Below are 16,076 nucleotides of genomic sequence, written 5' to 3' on the forward strand. Positions count from 1 at the left end.
AGACCCCACCCGGAGTGCTGGGTCCAGCTCTGGGGCCCCCCAACATCAGAAGGACACGGAGCTGCTCGAGCGGGTCCAGAGGAGGCCACTAAGATGCTCGGGGGGCTGGAGCAGCTCCCCATAAGCTTTTCTTCTAATATACCATAATGATAAAAATTTGTCTAAAGTTTTTTCCCTGTGGCAAACCCTAACTAAAATAGCTGTATTTAGAGAGGGGTAGGATCCCAGTGTAAAGACTGCAGGAGCTTCTCTACAGGAAATGTGTGACTCACCCCCACACATTGCAGTCCTCCCCAGCACCATGTCTGGCTAAAAGGTACCTTTGATTGCAACCTGTTGCATGCCCTCCCTTCAAATAGTTAGCCAGTAGCCCTATTTCTACCTTGTAGCTTTTTTCCACTGTAGCATATTCCCTCTGGGTGATGAACTGTGTGGAGTTCAAATGCTGGCCACAGGTTAGATATTCAGAAATGTTAGCTTGGGAGCACTTTTTGTTTTAGTTTCTCTCTAGGTGCCTGGGAATGCACCTGAAAAGAGGATTCAGCTGTTAAAATGTTCCTGCAAACTTATTAATAAGCCTGGAGCAATTAATTCTAAGGCACATTTCTAGCATTTAATTTATGAGAGCTATATATTAAGGACTTTAGAGGTTTTAGTGAAGGAACACCTCTGATAAAATCGACATAGCTCAAGCTTATAGTCAACAAGATCACTGCATGATTGTCTTGTAGAAAACTCTTTTAAATGGGAGGGTTTGGGTTGGGGTTTTTTGTTGTTGGGGGCAGAAAGGGTAACCTGCTCCGTATTTGCAGAATACAGAGTGGTGGGTTTTATTACCTATGGAAGGGATAAAAAAGTATTTGCAATGTCCTTCACTTTGGACAAGAGGAGAGCACGATTTAATATGAATGTGTTGAACTAATATGCCTGTGTAAGCTGGCCCAGCTGTCTCTAAAGCTTCACATATACAAACATATTCAGGGAGATTTCTATTAGCTTGATCTGGGAGGAACCCTGCAGAACTGCGGCTTCAATGCCAACCTGGTCAAAGGACTCTGCTCATATTTCCTCAATATTATAATTTTAGTAGCTTCTTGGCACCTCCTTTCTAGCTTGTGTTTGCTGCAATATTTACAGCAGAGTAACTTTAATGAGTGCAAGAATAGTTATATTTTATTCAAATAATCCACAAAGCTGTTTGACTGGTACCAGTCATTTCAGATGGTAGCGTAAGCTAGAAATTTAACAACTTCCAGGAATTACCACCATTTTTGCTGCATGCCCCCTTCTTCAGAAGTGATTATTTGTGGGTCAATACAGGCACAGTTGCCCTTTACAGCAGCCATTATGATTTCAAAATGTCATTTTGCTGATTTGTTTGTGGCAGAGGGAACAACTTTTGTAGCCAAGGGTTGAAATCATGCCTGATCTAGAGAAGAAACAGAGCTTTCTGGCATCACCATTGAGTCTGCTGCAACTTTCTGCCTGAGGATAAGTGCCAGGCTTGAATCTCTGTATTGTGGGTTTTGTATGTTTTCCTGAAAAACATGTCCTTACTACAGGTCTGTAAATAGCTTTTTCAAAGGAGAGATGGTGCTACAAGACTCATTTCCCAGCAAACTGAAACATTTTCCTGCTGTGATCCTTTTCCTTTACAAAGGCAGCAGAGAGGAAGTTGCCTCTAATTAGGAGATAGCTCCATGCTGCCAAAGTGTGGTACCCTTGCTGGGTACCTCACTGGGCTTCTGGAAGCAAATGCTGCATCTACTGCCTGGGGTCAGAGGCCTTTCCCAGTTCATCCACTTACAAATGAGCTCCTGCTTCCTCAGGAGGCTTCAAAGGCATCTGGAGGTAGAAGTTGCTCCAGAGCTTACTTCTGTTCTCTCAGCAAGAGAAAAGAGCATGCCACGACCATGCTACTGACCAGGCTTGGACAGGCATTTGACCTTTTGCTGAAGATGTATGACCTTCTTTAGGAAGCATCTATGAGTATTCACTATGCACTTCCTATAGGTAATTAAACAGTAATAGTAATGTAGTCTCAGAGCAATGTCTAAGCTGTTGTGTATTCATTGGTCCTGTGAAAAAGGGAGAGTAAAATGAATAATGTAGGGAAATAGACTGACTGACATGGTTTGAACTGGGCTGGAAGCCAAACATCACACACCCACTTGCTTACCCTCCCCCACCCCAAGGGATGGAAGAGAGAGTTGGAGGGGTAAAGGTAAGGAGACTTGCAGGTTGAGATAAAAACAATTTAATAATTGAAATAAAATTAAAATAATAATTCTAATAATAGTAATACAAGAATAGACAAATTAGTAATGCACAGTGCATTTGCTCACCATCTGCCAGCCAATGCTCAGCCCATTCCTGGCTAGAAATCCCAGAGGAGAGAAAATCCTGAAACCTCAACCCCAGAAGAGAGAGAGTTTCCCAGTGAAACTTCACGTATATACTGAGCATGACGTTGCATGATATGGAATATTGCATTGGCCAGATTGGTTCTGTTGCTCTGTCCATGCTGCCTCCGAGCTTCTTGTGCACCTGCAGGACATGGGAAGTTGCAAAGTCCTTGATTTCTTAGCAACAACTAAAAACATCGTTATATTATCAACATTCTTCTCATACCAAATCCCATACTGAACCCAAAACACAGCACTATTCTAGCTACTAAGAAGAAAAATTAGCTCTATCCCAGCCAAAACCAAGACATGGACAAATGAAGATACCAGGTTTTAGCACTGGCACTAGCAAGACTAGAAACAGACTCCACTGTCTATACATTCAGTCATGGCAAGAGAGTTTCATTGCATTTCTTTGTGCTCAATGCAGAGCTGGAAAAAAAAAATAACAAAATTAAGGAGCAGTGGAGGAAAAAAAAAAGGTGTTTCCTATCAGTGATTAAAGCCACAAGAAAAATCTATTTTGCTCTCAGTTAGAAATTGCACTATTGCCATATCAATGTAAAAGTCAGGTGTGAAGAAGTGATTTAATACAAATTCAAATCAGCATACAATTCCTGATGAATACTTATGATTGCTTTGCTGCCTTGTCGGCAATAAGTGTAGACATCGTTATCCATTCCTTTTAATGGCAAATTCAGCTAACATTGCCCTCCTTCAAAATCCACTCACCCAGCTTGCAAACTTGTCTTTTGTTGGAGAGAACAACGTGTGTTGGGAGGGAGATCTGCTGAGAAGTTTTCCTTGTGTTTGCTTTTACTTCAAAGTACGTTCCAGGCAAAAAGGACACAATTTATGTAAAGTGTATAGGCTTCAAGTCCAGGCTGAAATGTGTGTTCAGATTGTGTTACCTTAATCCTGTTTAAGGAAAAAGAAGAATCAACCACCATCAGATTAACATTGATTAAATGTCACAAGGATTATGAATGAAACATACTGTATACTTACCAAACACTGAAATCAAGTTTAAAAGTGTGTCAGATTTATATTTTATTTCCTAAGTGTCTTCCCCAGCTTTCACAACCTGATCTGTTTGAAGCTCGCATAATATTCTCCTTGATAAATTTCCACTGTGTATTCCTACTTCAGGTTCTCTCCCGAGTTTCTTTGCAACTTTGCACAAGAATGCCAAAGAGAGCTTCAAGGGAGTTCAGTGATGACTTTGCTGTTGTTGAGCTGCAGAAAAATTGTTGAAGGACCCCAAAACTAGTCAAGAAGGAAATATCTAGAGGTCACCATACGCTGTAGCTATCTTCCTTTGTATGTCTTTTCTCAATGTGGACACAAGCCCTTCTGTTCTTTTCTGTTACCCTCTTTATATTTCTCAGATATTCAGTCACTGACACTAGGCTGTTTGAAGGTCAGCGTGTGTTTACAGACACACATATCACTAATGATCCACATGCTCACCTTAGAGCTTGTGGCTCATCTTGTGTGCAAGTTTTCTAGCTTAAAACCAGGCTCCATTTATGTCTTGAGACTGTGAGTCAGATAACTGCTACTCCACCCGGCAGAGCAGGCCACGCTGGAGTCACAAGGAATTCTGGTTGGACCTAACTCAACCACAGCCCAGTGCCTAAGGATTGACTCACTCTCCATGTGCATAGAGTGCCAAGACCAACATCTAAAAGATCTAAATAAATTATATTACATTTTCACTATAGACAGCTTTGTTGAAGCTGCACATGATTTCATTACGTAGTTTGCCCTTAAAAGAACAGCTCCCCAACACTTTGCAGTGAAGGTATGCAGACAGACAGTCCTTTGCAGTAAGCTGTTTTAATCATATCCTAGAAACATGAATGAATCTTTATGGCTTTTGTTCAGTGCTCTGGCTTAACCTAAGCAGACTATTATTGTTGGGCCCTGAAATGGAGCTCTTATTGATTTCAGATTTGATGGGATTCAAGAGGAGCAACAGCAATTACTATGTTCATCCATTTAAAAACATAAATTAAGGGTGAATAAGGCTTTTTAAACTAGGAATTAAAAGAAGCAGGCGCAAATCATTTCCACCTATATTGTATTGAATTTACTTCCTGGACATCTGTTTGCACAGACACCTTTCTGAGACTGTCACATATTACCCTGATGAGACCTACAGAGGAGAGAACCTCATCAGATGGGTGTTTTCATGAACAAATTGCTGAATGTGTCTTGATCAATAACAGCAGGAATAGAGGTAGTTTATGGAGATCACCAGCACACATTACAGTGCCTCTTGACTTTAGCTAGAAAAAAGTCACAGCAAATCCTTCTCCTTCTCCCCTCATTTGCACAGTACTACATTAAGTCAGAGCGCTAAAGATACAATACACTTAAGCCAACTTAATCACCAAGTTCTTCACAGGGCTCTGAGACCCAAATTTCATTATAAAACAGTGATATACAACACTAAGTGTGTAGTGTGGGTCTGGAGTTGTCACTAAAAGAATACACAGAGTGGGAAACAAATGCGTTGTCTAGAAAGAAAAGAAAGAGGAGAGTGGGGAATAGCTAACCAGGTGCATTTGCACCTGAGCAGAAACCTGATTTCTCTTCGTGTTCTGTTCACCCCCAAGTGCTGTTCAGCTGATTGCCACCTACCCTTGACAGCAGGAGCATCAATCATTAGTCTAAAAATACTTCTCATCACATTGCATTTGAGCTCTTCTTCTCTCCCTTCCAGCTGATAGCAGTAGAAGCCTGGAGCAAGTTTTGTGCAGAGGGAGTGGTATGTGCTCAGTATCTTGCCATGGTGGCTGGAGCCCAGTTCTGGCCAGAGGGAGCAGGGGTGTCCCTTACCTTCGCACCAGGGAAGGTGCCAGGACAGTCTCATGCAGCTCAGGTACTTTTGCAGCACACAGAAAAAGCAAGAGGCAGCTTGAGAAGCTTAACTGATGATGCCCACTTTCCTCTGGTTGGATTTGTTGCTAGTTAAGAAGATGCATGTTCCAGCTGAGATTTGCTCCTTTCTTGAGGCATTTTTAACTCTTCTCTCCCATGCAGAGTTGGTGGCATCCAGCCAGTGTTGAGCTCACACCCGAGCCTTTGCCTTGGTCTTTTCTCACAAAGCTCATGAGATTGATCAACCAACTGCACATTTGGATGAAGATGGCTAATGCTTCAAAAGGCCCTCTTTAACAGGAGACTAGCAGACCAACATGCACATATAGAATACGATGCTTCTGCTTTGTTTCAATGTGAAACTGGGATAAAAATCCACCTTATTTTATGCTGTGTGTTGGATTCGTGTTGTAGAGCAAGATGATTGCCAAAAGTCCAGCCCACTGGCTCTTTTTGTTACTTCCATGTGGGGAACAGTGAGGGCAGGTTGCTGTGGCAGGCACGTGCTCTGCAGCAAGGAGGGACATTGTCTTCCTGTGCAAGAGCTGAAGCTGTTCAGGAGATGCAGCAGACCAGTGGCACTGGAGGCTCCTATGGTGGGTGCAGAATGGGAAAAGGGAGGTGAGGAGAGGACCAGAAGCTGGATGTTGCTCCAGCAACTCATTTGCAGTGGCCCAAACCGCAACCAGGCTCATCTCCTGGATGTGGTAGTAGGCATCAAAGAAACTACTAGCACCAGAGAAAATGCAAACTCTTATTTGGCAGAACTGTCCTCATGCAGTCTTCAGAACTGTTCTCATGCAGTCTTCCTTCTGAGTCTCAGATGAAAGAAAAGAAAGAAAGAAACACACAAAAAAATCCCTAAACCCTGAAATTGAACCATAAATGTTCCCTTGCCAAAAGACTATTGATTTCTATTCTTACATGAAGTGAACATACACAGGGTCTTTGAAATTCGTGCCCCCGCACCTTCTGCACTAGAAGGGGAAAAAAAAAAAAACACAAAAACATTCTTATAGTGAATCTTTATGGTGATTCAAAACACTTTAGGTAGATCCTGTCATATGCTTTATAAGTTCCTGACTGATTGTGTGGAATTAAGTTATTGGGCACAGAACCAGCTAATGGAAACACATTGATGAAATCATTTTTGAGGGACATTAAATGGAACTTAAAATAAAGCTGAAATGGCTTTATGGATTTTTCAGTCAAACTGTTTATGAACATTTATCGGTGGTAAATTACACAGTGTCAGTAAAGGAAATCAGTAGGTATGGCTTTTCATAGAAGTTGCTCTGATATAATACTGTGACAAAGAATAATTTATTGCCTAGGGATGTACAGTATAGTATGTTTAAATACAAATGATACAATTGTTTTCTCCTAACTGTCTTCAGCTGTTTGCAGGTAAGTTATCCTTAGCATTAGCAGAGAGTTATCATAAGATGAAGAAAAATATGTTCAGTACTTTGCAATGAAATAGCAATTTTATATTATGCATTTTTCATGGTAGATAGGAAATGTTTGAATAACAGATAATTCAGGAAGTGTAAGCTGTGTTGTACCATAATATTTTTTTAAAAATTTGCTTTATACTCAGTAAAGGGAGAAGAGATATATAGTAGATTTGATTGAGATGGGAGATTGTAGCAGCTAAGTCTTGAACTGTTAGAGCTGTGCATTAATACCATTTGTCAAAACCCATTATTCCTCAGGTAGAGGACAGTGAAAATAAGACTAGAGGCGTGCAAGAATAGAAGGCACTTTCTGGTCCTGCAAATCTTGTCCCCCGGTTTGAGACACCGCATCTTATAGTCATGAATTTGTCAAATCTGTTAGATTCTGTACCATCTAACTGAAAAGATGCTCCTCTTTTGGCTAGAAAACACTTACTTTTATTCACAAATTATTTGGGACCAGTTTACTGCTGCTTGCTCTTATGCTGACGTTGGCCTAGAGCCAGTAGTTCTTTTTCCTTCATGTTATTTATCCTCCTAATGTATTTATACACAACAGTTATATCCTTCCTTAGCCATCATACTGCTAAGCTAAAAAGACAAGTCCTTCCAGTCTTCTTTTGTAGGACAAACTTTTTTCTGTTCATGCAGTCATGACAGTATTTCCCCTCTGTACACTTTCCTCACTGGGAATGAGCTGGGGGCTGCATAATAGTTCAAGGTTTCACTGATGATCCTTAAAATAATGTGATGTTTTTCATGTTCCTGTTAGACTTGCCTCTTGCCTTTCAGTTTAATGTCATGTTTGCCTTCCCTTTGGCCCTGTCTTGCTGCCATGAATCATGAGTAGCACTCAGCCTTTATCCAGGAAAGTTCCCATCCTGGAAGCATCCAACATGGAGAGGAAATTGTTTGCTACTTTCTAACCACATGACCTTGGACTTCATATTTTTAAATTTCTCCCTCTCTCCTCTTCTCCTTTTTGAGGTCAAACATTTGTTTCTCCATGACACTCCAGTTCTCTGCAGAGCCAGAAGAGCCCAATTCAGTGTCAACAGCACATTTCCTGAAACTTTCTTTTGTTTTTTTGCCAAAACTTTCAGTAAAACTACTACATGAGGTCACTTCCTCCAGCCTAATGCCTTCACTTTCAACGCCATCCAACACTGATGCTATCACAGCCTGGCTAGGGACTTCTGTAGTGGCCAAGATCCAGACTCTGACACAAATGTCCAGCGTAGCTGAATCTCTCCAAGGCAGATGTTTCCATCGGCAGGCACTGCAGGAGCCATGGATCCTACAGGCAGAGATGGAGACTCTTCAGCATAGAAGAGAGTGGGCTGGTGGGAGTGAGCACGTTTGAGGTTTATAAAATTTCCAATAGTATGAAAAGAAGAGGATGGTTGTTTACAGTTTTTCACAGTCCAAGGCAGAACAAGGATCCAGTGAAATCATCAGGCAGCAGGTTGAAGCCAAGAGAAGAACTTCTCCAGAGTATTTAATTCATCTGTGAGTCCCTTGCTACAGAAATGGGGACACTTAAAATGATAATTAGGTGAGGTGAGGAAAGCTTATCAGTGTCTCTCCAGTTGCTGGATGACACGGCCAGCTCAAACAGTCCCTCAGCTGCTGACAGGCAGAGTCAAGGGAAGGGTGTCTCAGTCCTGGTCCCTCAGCATCCCCTCATGGCTGATGTCCTGCTCGGTGACAGGGACAGGTGGCCCTTTGGGAGATCTTGTGTTCTTAAAACAGAATAATAAGAAATGATATTGTCAAGGCAGGAAGCGTCATCAAGGCAGGTAGTGTTTACTCCTAATTCATATCAAAGGAGAGAAACAGAAGGATTTGGAGATCTCATTCCTGTTCCCAGTGCATAAGAGACCCTTCCATGGATCTGGAAATAAATATGACCGGAAAAGAGGGTTAAAGAACTGTGTGTAGGGAAAGGAAAACAAGATGGAGGAAAGGAATAACAAACTTCTTTTGTTTTCAGCCTTCCTGAAATGACTGCGTTGGAGTCGTCACTGGCATTCTTTCCAAAGTTGCTTCCAGCTTTTAAAATAAATAATGAAAGCATGGAAAAAACCCAAATCATTAGAAATATGCTAAAGTTTTGCCTTATTCTGCATGCATTTCTGGTTAGATGCAGATCATTATTTGGGGCTTTGCATAACTTAAGTAGCTGACTTAAAGTATGTAAAAATTAATTAAAATTAACAGCAGAAAGACACTATTTAAGTAATACAAGTGGAAAGAGTACAAGAATATGTATATGCACCTCTCCAGCTGCACTTCTTCATCTTCCTCCCATCAGAAAATCATTGGTTTATTATGCAGATATGTGCAGGCTGCATCTTTTGCTAAGTTTCATTGCAAAGCTAATAGCCAAGGCAATTGTGTGGATAAGCAGAGACTTAAATCATTTGGAAACTGTTGAGAGAGGACAGATCTGATAATAATAACCTTCATGGCTGGCAAGTTACAGCTGCTTTTGACAGCCTGTAACGATGAAGGTTTATAGTAAAGTTAAGAGCTAAATATCTGTATTGTGCCATAGGATCAATTTCAATTCCCAAGTATAAAGCTTCAAACTTTAGACTGCTTTTATCATCTTTGAGATTACTTTGTTTTTCTCTAGGTTAAAAAGGAGTTGGTTTCTTTTTTATAAATGTTAGAGTGCTTATTTTCATTCTAATTTTTTTTCTTTAACATAGTGGGACAGATTAGTTAATTTATTTCAGTGCAAAGAAAGTGTAATCTTACTGAAGCCACAGGTGTTTCTCACTTATAGCAGAAGTTACAGAAGGATGTTGTATTAACATGTTTTGCATCATCTCAGAATATTTTTTATTTCTAGTGCATTGCTGTGGGTAAGACAGTACTATTCTTAGCTGTGTTTTAAATGGAAGTTTCAGTGAGAGTGACGACATAACATTCTGCAGCACAGAGGGTCAGTCACAGCGCTTGGGGACTCCTGTGTCCCAACAGAGTATTTTAAAAGTGGAATGGGTTCAGAACAGAGCAATGAGAAGTCCAGTAAATCTAATTCACAGTGAATGATTCAGAAAGCTGTAACCTGAACCAGAGAAGGCTGGGGTAGTTGGGTCACAGAAGGTGGAGAGTCTGCTCATGCAGGGCCTATTGGCTGGCATTCAAGGACACGAGAAGATTTAGTGGCTGAAAGCTGAAGTGAGACTAATTCAGATTAGATGCACATTTTTGAATTAGAACAATTACTGGAAGGGCTTACCAGAGGATGGCATGGGCTTCCTTAAGCTTAAAACAATTATATGGGGAGAGCACATCTTCCTAGAGAGACATAGCATAGCTCAGTCATAAAATAGAAACCCAGTGCAGGGATGGGTGGGTGAAATGGCCCAACCTGGGGTATTCAGGTGGCTATGGAAGAGGATTGCAATGGCCTGAAACTTAGGAAAGCTGTTCATATTACCTATTGGTTTAGAGCTTGTGGTCTAAAAACAGACAGCAAATGGGGATAGTGCTGCCTTCCTATTGTGGTTTGAGCCACTGTCTCTAAGAGAAGGGGGAATTGAGCAGAAGTTATATTACTTCTGGGTCACATATTGAACCGGTGGCCAGGCTGGGACTAGATCAGTCTACTGCCTGTTTTTTCAGCATTTCATCAGGTGGGCACCTCCCTCCTTTTCCTCAGGCAGCAGCACAGCCTGACTGGAGAGACATTTGCAGTGATTGAGCCAAAATTTGGCATTCTCCTTTAAGCATCTCTCAGAGCCCAGCAAAAGAAGTAATGTCATGACATGCATCCAGGTTCATTAATGAGGGATGTAGCTGGATTAGATGCCTGGTTACCAAGGGGGTATCTTTTCCGAGCTCTCTGCGTCAGTTGGGTTAGCAAACACGTCCCACAGTTAGGGTGCGAGCAGCTGCTTTTACAGCCAGAAGTGTGGTTTACAGGCAAATCCCAGTTGTAATCAAGGCAACCATTTCAGATGATCAAGATCTGGCTTTTCCTGGGGACAGAAGGGATGTGTGCAAGAGAGAAATGGGGTCAGGCAATGGGTTAAATTGCACCTAGATATGATTTGACAATCACTCCCCTGATAACAGCTTATGATGTTTACAATTTGTCTTCTGTTTTGTTTTGTGATTTCAGGAGCAGAAGGCACAGTGTTCCCTAAATCTATAGAAACTCCCAATGTCAGGGCAGACCCCTTCAAGGAACTAAGGTAAACTTTGGAATATGGTTTAACGGTAACTCAGTGGCGCCTTGTTGGAGTTGTGCATACTGCTGGGCATCTTTTCTGCTTTTACATAAGAGCTTGGGGATTCACTTTGGAAGGCATCACCGAGAGGATGCCATGGAAGAGAAGGGACCTGCCATGTTTACATGTGATATGACTGAGCTAAAGGCAAACACGGGTTATGAGAGCATCATTTCTCCTCTGTAACATGCTCTGCATACCCTGGGCCCAGCACTTGAAAAAAAATAGAGAAATCTTCCTGGTTGTGCAGGGCAGCAGTGGAATACATACTGAATCACAGGGAGTAGCAGCAGGCAAAAGGATAATGCTCACCAGCATTATCTGTCTTTCAGAAATGCAGACCCTCCCTGGCCTACACAGGGTCTAGCTCTCCATGCATGTAACTGCTGACACTTGCAGAGATGTTGCTTGATGACAGCAATATATCAGGAGGGAATAAACAGCACAGCTCCTGGGAACCAGCTTTGCTCTCAAGCTAACGCTGGGCATTATAATTTATTTAAAAAAAAAAAAAAAAAAAAAAAAAAAAGAAAAGAAAAAAAAACAGGTGTAGCACTACAGATTAGTTTGGATGACTAGTTTCTGAAAAGAGACTAATCAAATAGCCTAATAAATTATTGACTGAATCTCCTGGTATCTTCTGGCCAAGAAGGCTGTAGGGGTTTGCCATCAGTGCTCTAATGCCCTTTGTTAGAAAAAGAGAGAGTGAGAAGGTGAAAAAAATCTACAGAAGGATCTCTTGTCCTTAGTTCTAGACAGCTAAAGTTGTGCACGAGTGCTGCAGATTCACTGCAGACGCACCAAGATGGGAGAGGACCTCTCATTAACTCTCTCTGCTCTGATACCAGGGATAGTTATGGCCCAGCTAGATCCCTGTGAAAGATAAAAAATACCTTGGTTGCCTTCCCTTGGGTCTATCTCTAACTTTCAGTTTCTCTCAGGAAACACTATAATTGTTCCCATTTTGCACTATGGGGATCATATGTCAGACAAGTGCAGTGGTGGTATGATGCAGTTTGTTATGAAAGTTTGTTCTCTTTCTCCATGCAGTGACTTTCACCATGCCTTGTGGTTTTCCCAATCTTGGTATACTTCCTTTATAAAAAGAGGAAACATGGTCTTTGCTCAGCCTGATGTGCAGCTGCCAGGGCAGCTCCGGGGTCTGCCATGGTGGAAGGAGCCCCAGGAGGGCAGAGTGCCATGGTGGCACACGTACCCTCCGTTTCTCCAGGCAGAGCAAGCAAATAAAGCATTCAGTGGTGGGTGGATTTGCAGGTGAGGTTCAGGTGACAAACGCTTTCTGGCACAGTTTATGTTTACTGACATTTTCAGGAAAAAAAAAAAAAAAAAAAAAGAATCAATATTATGGTTAAAATATCCAATAGGATCTAAATAACAAAAAAACAGGTCCCATTTTCAGTAGTGCAAAAGAGATGCAAGGTTTAGGTCCAAGTTTATGGTTAGTTAGGACTTTTCTAAACATGGGAGGGGAATTTAATCCAAATAAGTGTAGGGTGTCATATTAGAGGGGACACGTGAATTAAAATGGCCTTAATCTGATTGAGTATGCTTCTGTTCCAAAGAGAATTAACCTAAATGAAATGGAAATGCATTATTGGCAGTTTCCATGCAAGGGATTAGGTCAATATATTTGATCTGCTTTAAATTCATGTTGTTATTTCACTTGTTCTATGTAGAGATCTGTTAGATAACTGACTTCCTTTGAAATTAGCGGACTGGGTGAAAAAAATCCTGTAAAAAAGCTGGTGGGGTTTTTTTTCTTCTTCTTTTTTTTTTTTTTTTTTTAAGGGAAAATCATTGAATAGGATTTACTTTCAAAAAAAAATGTCCCACAGGGTCCTAAAACAATTTGTGTGCTTCTGAAAATTTTATCCTGGCAAAAATAAATGTTTTATCCACCACCCTGAGAAGAAAAGAGCCAATGGTAGCACTGTGTAGAGGAAGCAAGGTTTCCCAAGAGCAAATGCTCTATACTTTCCCAAACCAAGAACCATCCATCTCTCTCTCTACATGTTGGAGCACTGGCTGCTTCTTAGGTAAAATAGTGCCTTTTGGGTGCAATACAGAGTTAATAGAGAAAATAATCATACTCTGGGGGGACATTTTTTGGTACTTTCCTATTTTGATAGCAAAGTGTGTGCATAAGGTGTCCTTTTGGCCTATTTAAAAGCATTCTGCAGTGAAATGGGACTGAATGAGATGGCAGCCTGTGGGTCCCGAGCTGTCATTCATTGCTAGGAAAGCAGCATTGTAAACACGCACTCAGTAGCTGGCTTGACTCTAAAAGACCTTTTTCTGTAATAAATAGCGCAAACTTTCTTTCCTCCTTAGGCTGAAGTTCTCAGGGAGGGGAAAGTGCGCATTCAGCTATTGCAGGCTGTCAACAGGCACCACCAACCTCCATCACTCTTCCTAGACCAAATGGTTACGATTAGTTACATGATTTATCCATTTGCTCTTTTCAGTACCATACTGACTCCCACTTTTTCATTGGGAGACTTCAAAATAAGGTGACAGCGACTGTCACTATCAGAAAGAGAGGAGACCAACTGCTCCTGTCACCACAGGGAGTCAGACCATCTGTATGTCTTCTTTCCCTTCCTCCCCTCCCTAAAAGAAAGACTGATTTCCCCTGCAAGACAGCTATCATGCCAGTCATCTCTGTTTCTTTCCTTCTTTTTCCCCCCATCTCCCAAAGGCCTTCAGTCATGTCCATGTGTCACAAAGACTGACACGCTCCAAGCGACAGCACACATGTTCTTAACAGAATCTCTGTCCCCATTTAGCTGATAAACGGTGTTCGGTTCATATAGCCTAATTAATTTATTAGTAACCAGCTACTCTACGAGGTGGTTACTGTCCTGAAGATCAGACAAGGTGTGGTCCTCTTTTCTGAGTGTCCTTTTTAAAACACTTTTGTCTGCACTGCTTTAGATGGAGAAAATTCAGGTGGCGATATGTGTGTAGCTTTTTCCTTACATGCTAAGCCCATCACAAAGCTGCAAGAATTGTTTCGGTGTTTGTTTGAGCCAGGTCTGGACTTTGCTGCTGAGTCTTCTTAGGAGGTACTCTCCCATGCTGCACAGCACAGGACACATTCATGTCCTAAACCAATCCTGTGCAGTATCAGTGCTAGTAGGAATGACAGAGTTCATAATGTCTTTAGTGCAGGGTGTTATTAATGGTTCGTGTTTCCTGTTTGGGATCTAGAATATTCTTTAATAATCACCTAAGAACTAAAGATGGTTGAAAAACTATTTTATATACTTCTGTGAACATTTCCATGTTTTTACTTATATAATTTTAGACTCTTGAAAATTTTGGTAGTTGGTCATTGGGTTCTAAATTGGTCAAAATCAGTAAAAATGAAAGCACACAAATTCAAGTTATTTTCAGATTCTTGAAATTTTTAACACTGTCATTCAGTATCATCCCAAAATAGTTTAGGGGGAGGGCTTGGGAGATTTTGTTTGGACATTGAAATACTTGTACTCCTCCACAGTGATTCTTCCTAATGAAGGTTGGTGTCTTTGACATATGGTAATGTGATTGCCTATGTGTGAAAGTTGAATTCAAGATGACCTTTTCTCACTGGATTATTTTAGCAGCACCCAAGTAACTTGTCAGGAGCCTATCTTGAGAGCCTCTCCTTGACACTGGCAGGAATCACCTGCTTTTCTCTATTTATCTTCTTCCAAAAGGCAAATATATGCCAAGGCGGCTAACAGAAGCTGTCCAACAAACACAAGATCAGCACTCTTCCAAGGTGAGGGATAAGGGCTAGACGAGCCAATGAGTAAGGAAGAAGTGAAATAATTTGAGAGGAGGGGATTAAGAAGTGGGTGATCCAATATAAGAATATAGGAGGATGTTGTTAAACTGCTAAATGCTGGAAGCTGGGCAGGTGTATGCCAGGTGGATGCTGTGTTATAGCATCCATCCCTGTCCCTGGGCTCAGAGCTAGTGTAGGCACCTCCTCAACGTCCAGATCATGCTGGGCAAGGGCACCCAGAGCATGAAAACCTGGTTTAGGGCATTTCTGTTCCCAGAGTTAAATAAAAAGAAATCAGACAGCATGAAATTCACTCCATGAGGGGCAAGCACACACCCGGAATTCATCCACAATTATTGTAGGTTAAAAATGCAGTAAACCACTCATCCAAGGCCAGGAAGCCAAGGGATAACTGTTTTTCCTGTATATGCACAAATATTGTTAAGGGAGAATTAATCCCTCGGTCTTGAAGTGGTAATTTTTGACCAAAGTTAATTATGAAGCACTGAAAGTACCAAATGGCAGATGAAATGTACGTGCAGCTTGATTTTATTAGTACAATTCTACCTTACCATGTACAGTACTGAACTATCCAAATAGTCCAAGTGAGACCTATTGTAAGAAAAAGCCATTTAAATACAGTGCTCAGCTAATGTAACAGTACTCGTTTTGCAAAACAATAATTCTTATCAAATTAAGGTTTCTCTCAGCTGTGTTTCACAGTGCAGCAGAGACATTTTCAATATGTACAAACACAAATAATGTTTCTGTCTAAACCCCATTACATTAATAAAGATTAAGAGGGAAAAAATAGAGGAAATTAAAAAAAACAATGTTATGAAAGGGGAAGTAATTGGTGAGAAATGGAAGTCGTTTATAAAGACTAGTGTGTGATACTGAAACACTGTTTAGTTTACAGCAAACACTTGGGGATTCCTGTGAGGTGTCAGCAAGGGAAAAATGGCCAATGTAGCTTTGTACCTAGCTGGTGTTATTTTCCGATTGATTTACCAGAAAGGATGCAATTCTTTTCTCTGTTATACCAGTGCAATCCCAATAATTTTGGTAGTCCTACCAGCTTAAAAGACAACAGACTTTTGCATTGGGATGAGGTTTACTTTCCACATCGTAACAAATATAACTATTTTCATACTACACAGATGGGTTGGATTTATATGACTATCTCCGCTAAAGTCAACACATACCTATTAGCGTACAACTAAAATAAGATAACAGGTTTCTGGTTTCTAAACTTCAGGCTAATTTAAGTGGACTTTGATGAGTTTCTTTT

General features: G+C 41.0%; 1 protein-coding gene across 8 annotated transcripts in view; it reads left to right on the top strand.

Annotated features, from left to right (window-relative positions):
• SGCD (sarcoglycan delta) overlaps positions 1-16,076 on the top strand; it is a 363,788-nt gene that overhangs the window by 293,331 nt on the left and 54,381 nt on the right. For all 8 annotated transcript variants that reach the window (XM_042790217.1, XM_033006094.1, XM_033006098.1 and 5 more), the window contains one exon: positions 10,884-10,956. In XM_042790217.1, the coding sequence (XP_042646151.1) occupies positions 10,884-10,956 (73 nt within the window). The remainder of the gene's footprint in view (positions 1-10,883; positions 10,957-16,076) is intronic.

This window comes from Tyto alba, unplaced genomic scaffold (genome assembly GCF_018691265.1).
Source record: "Tyto alba isolate M040663 unplaced genomic scaffold, T.alba_DEE_v4.0 Super-Scaffold_17, whole genome shotgun sequence".
NCBI lineage: Eukaryota > Metazoa > Chordata > Aves > Strigiformes > Tytonidae > Tyto > Tyto alba.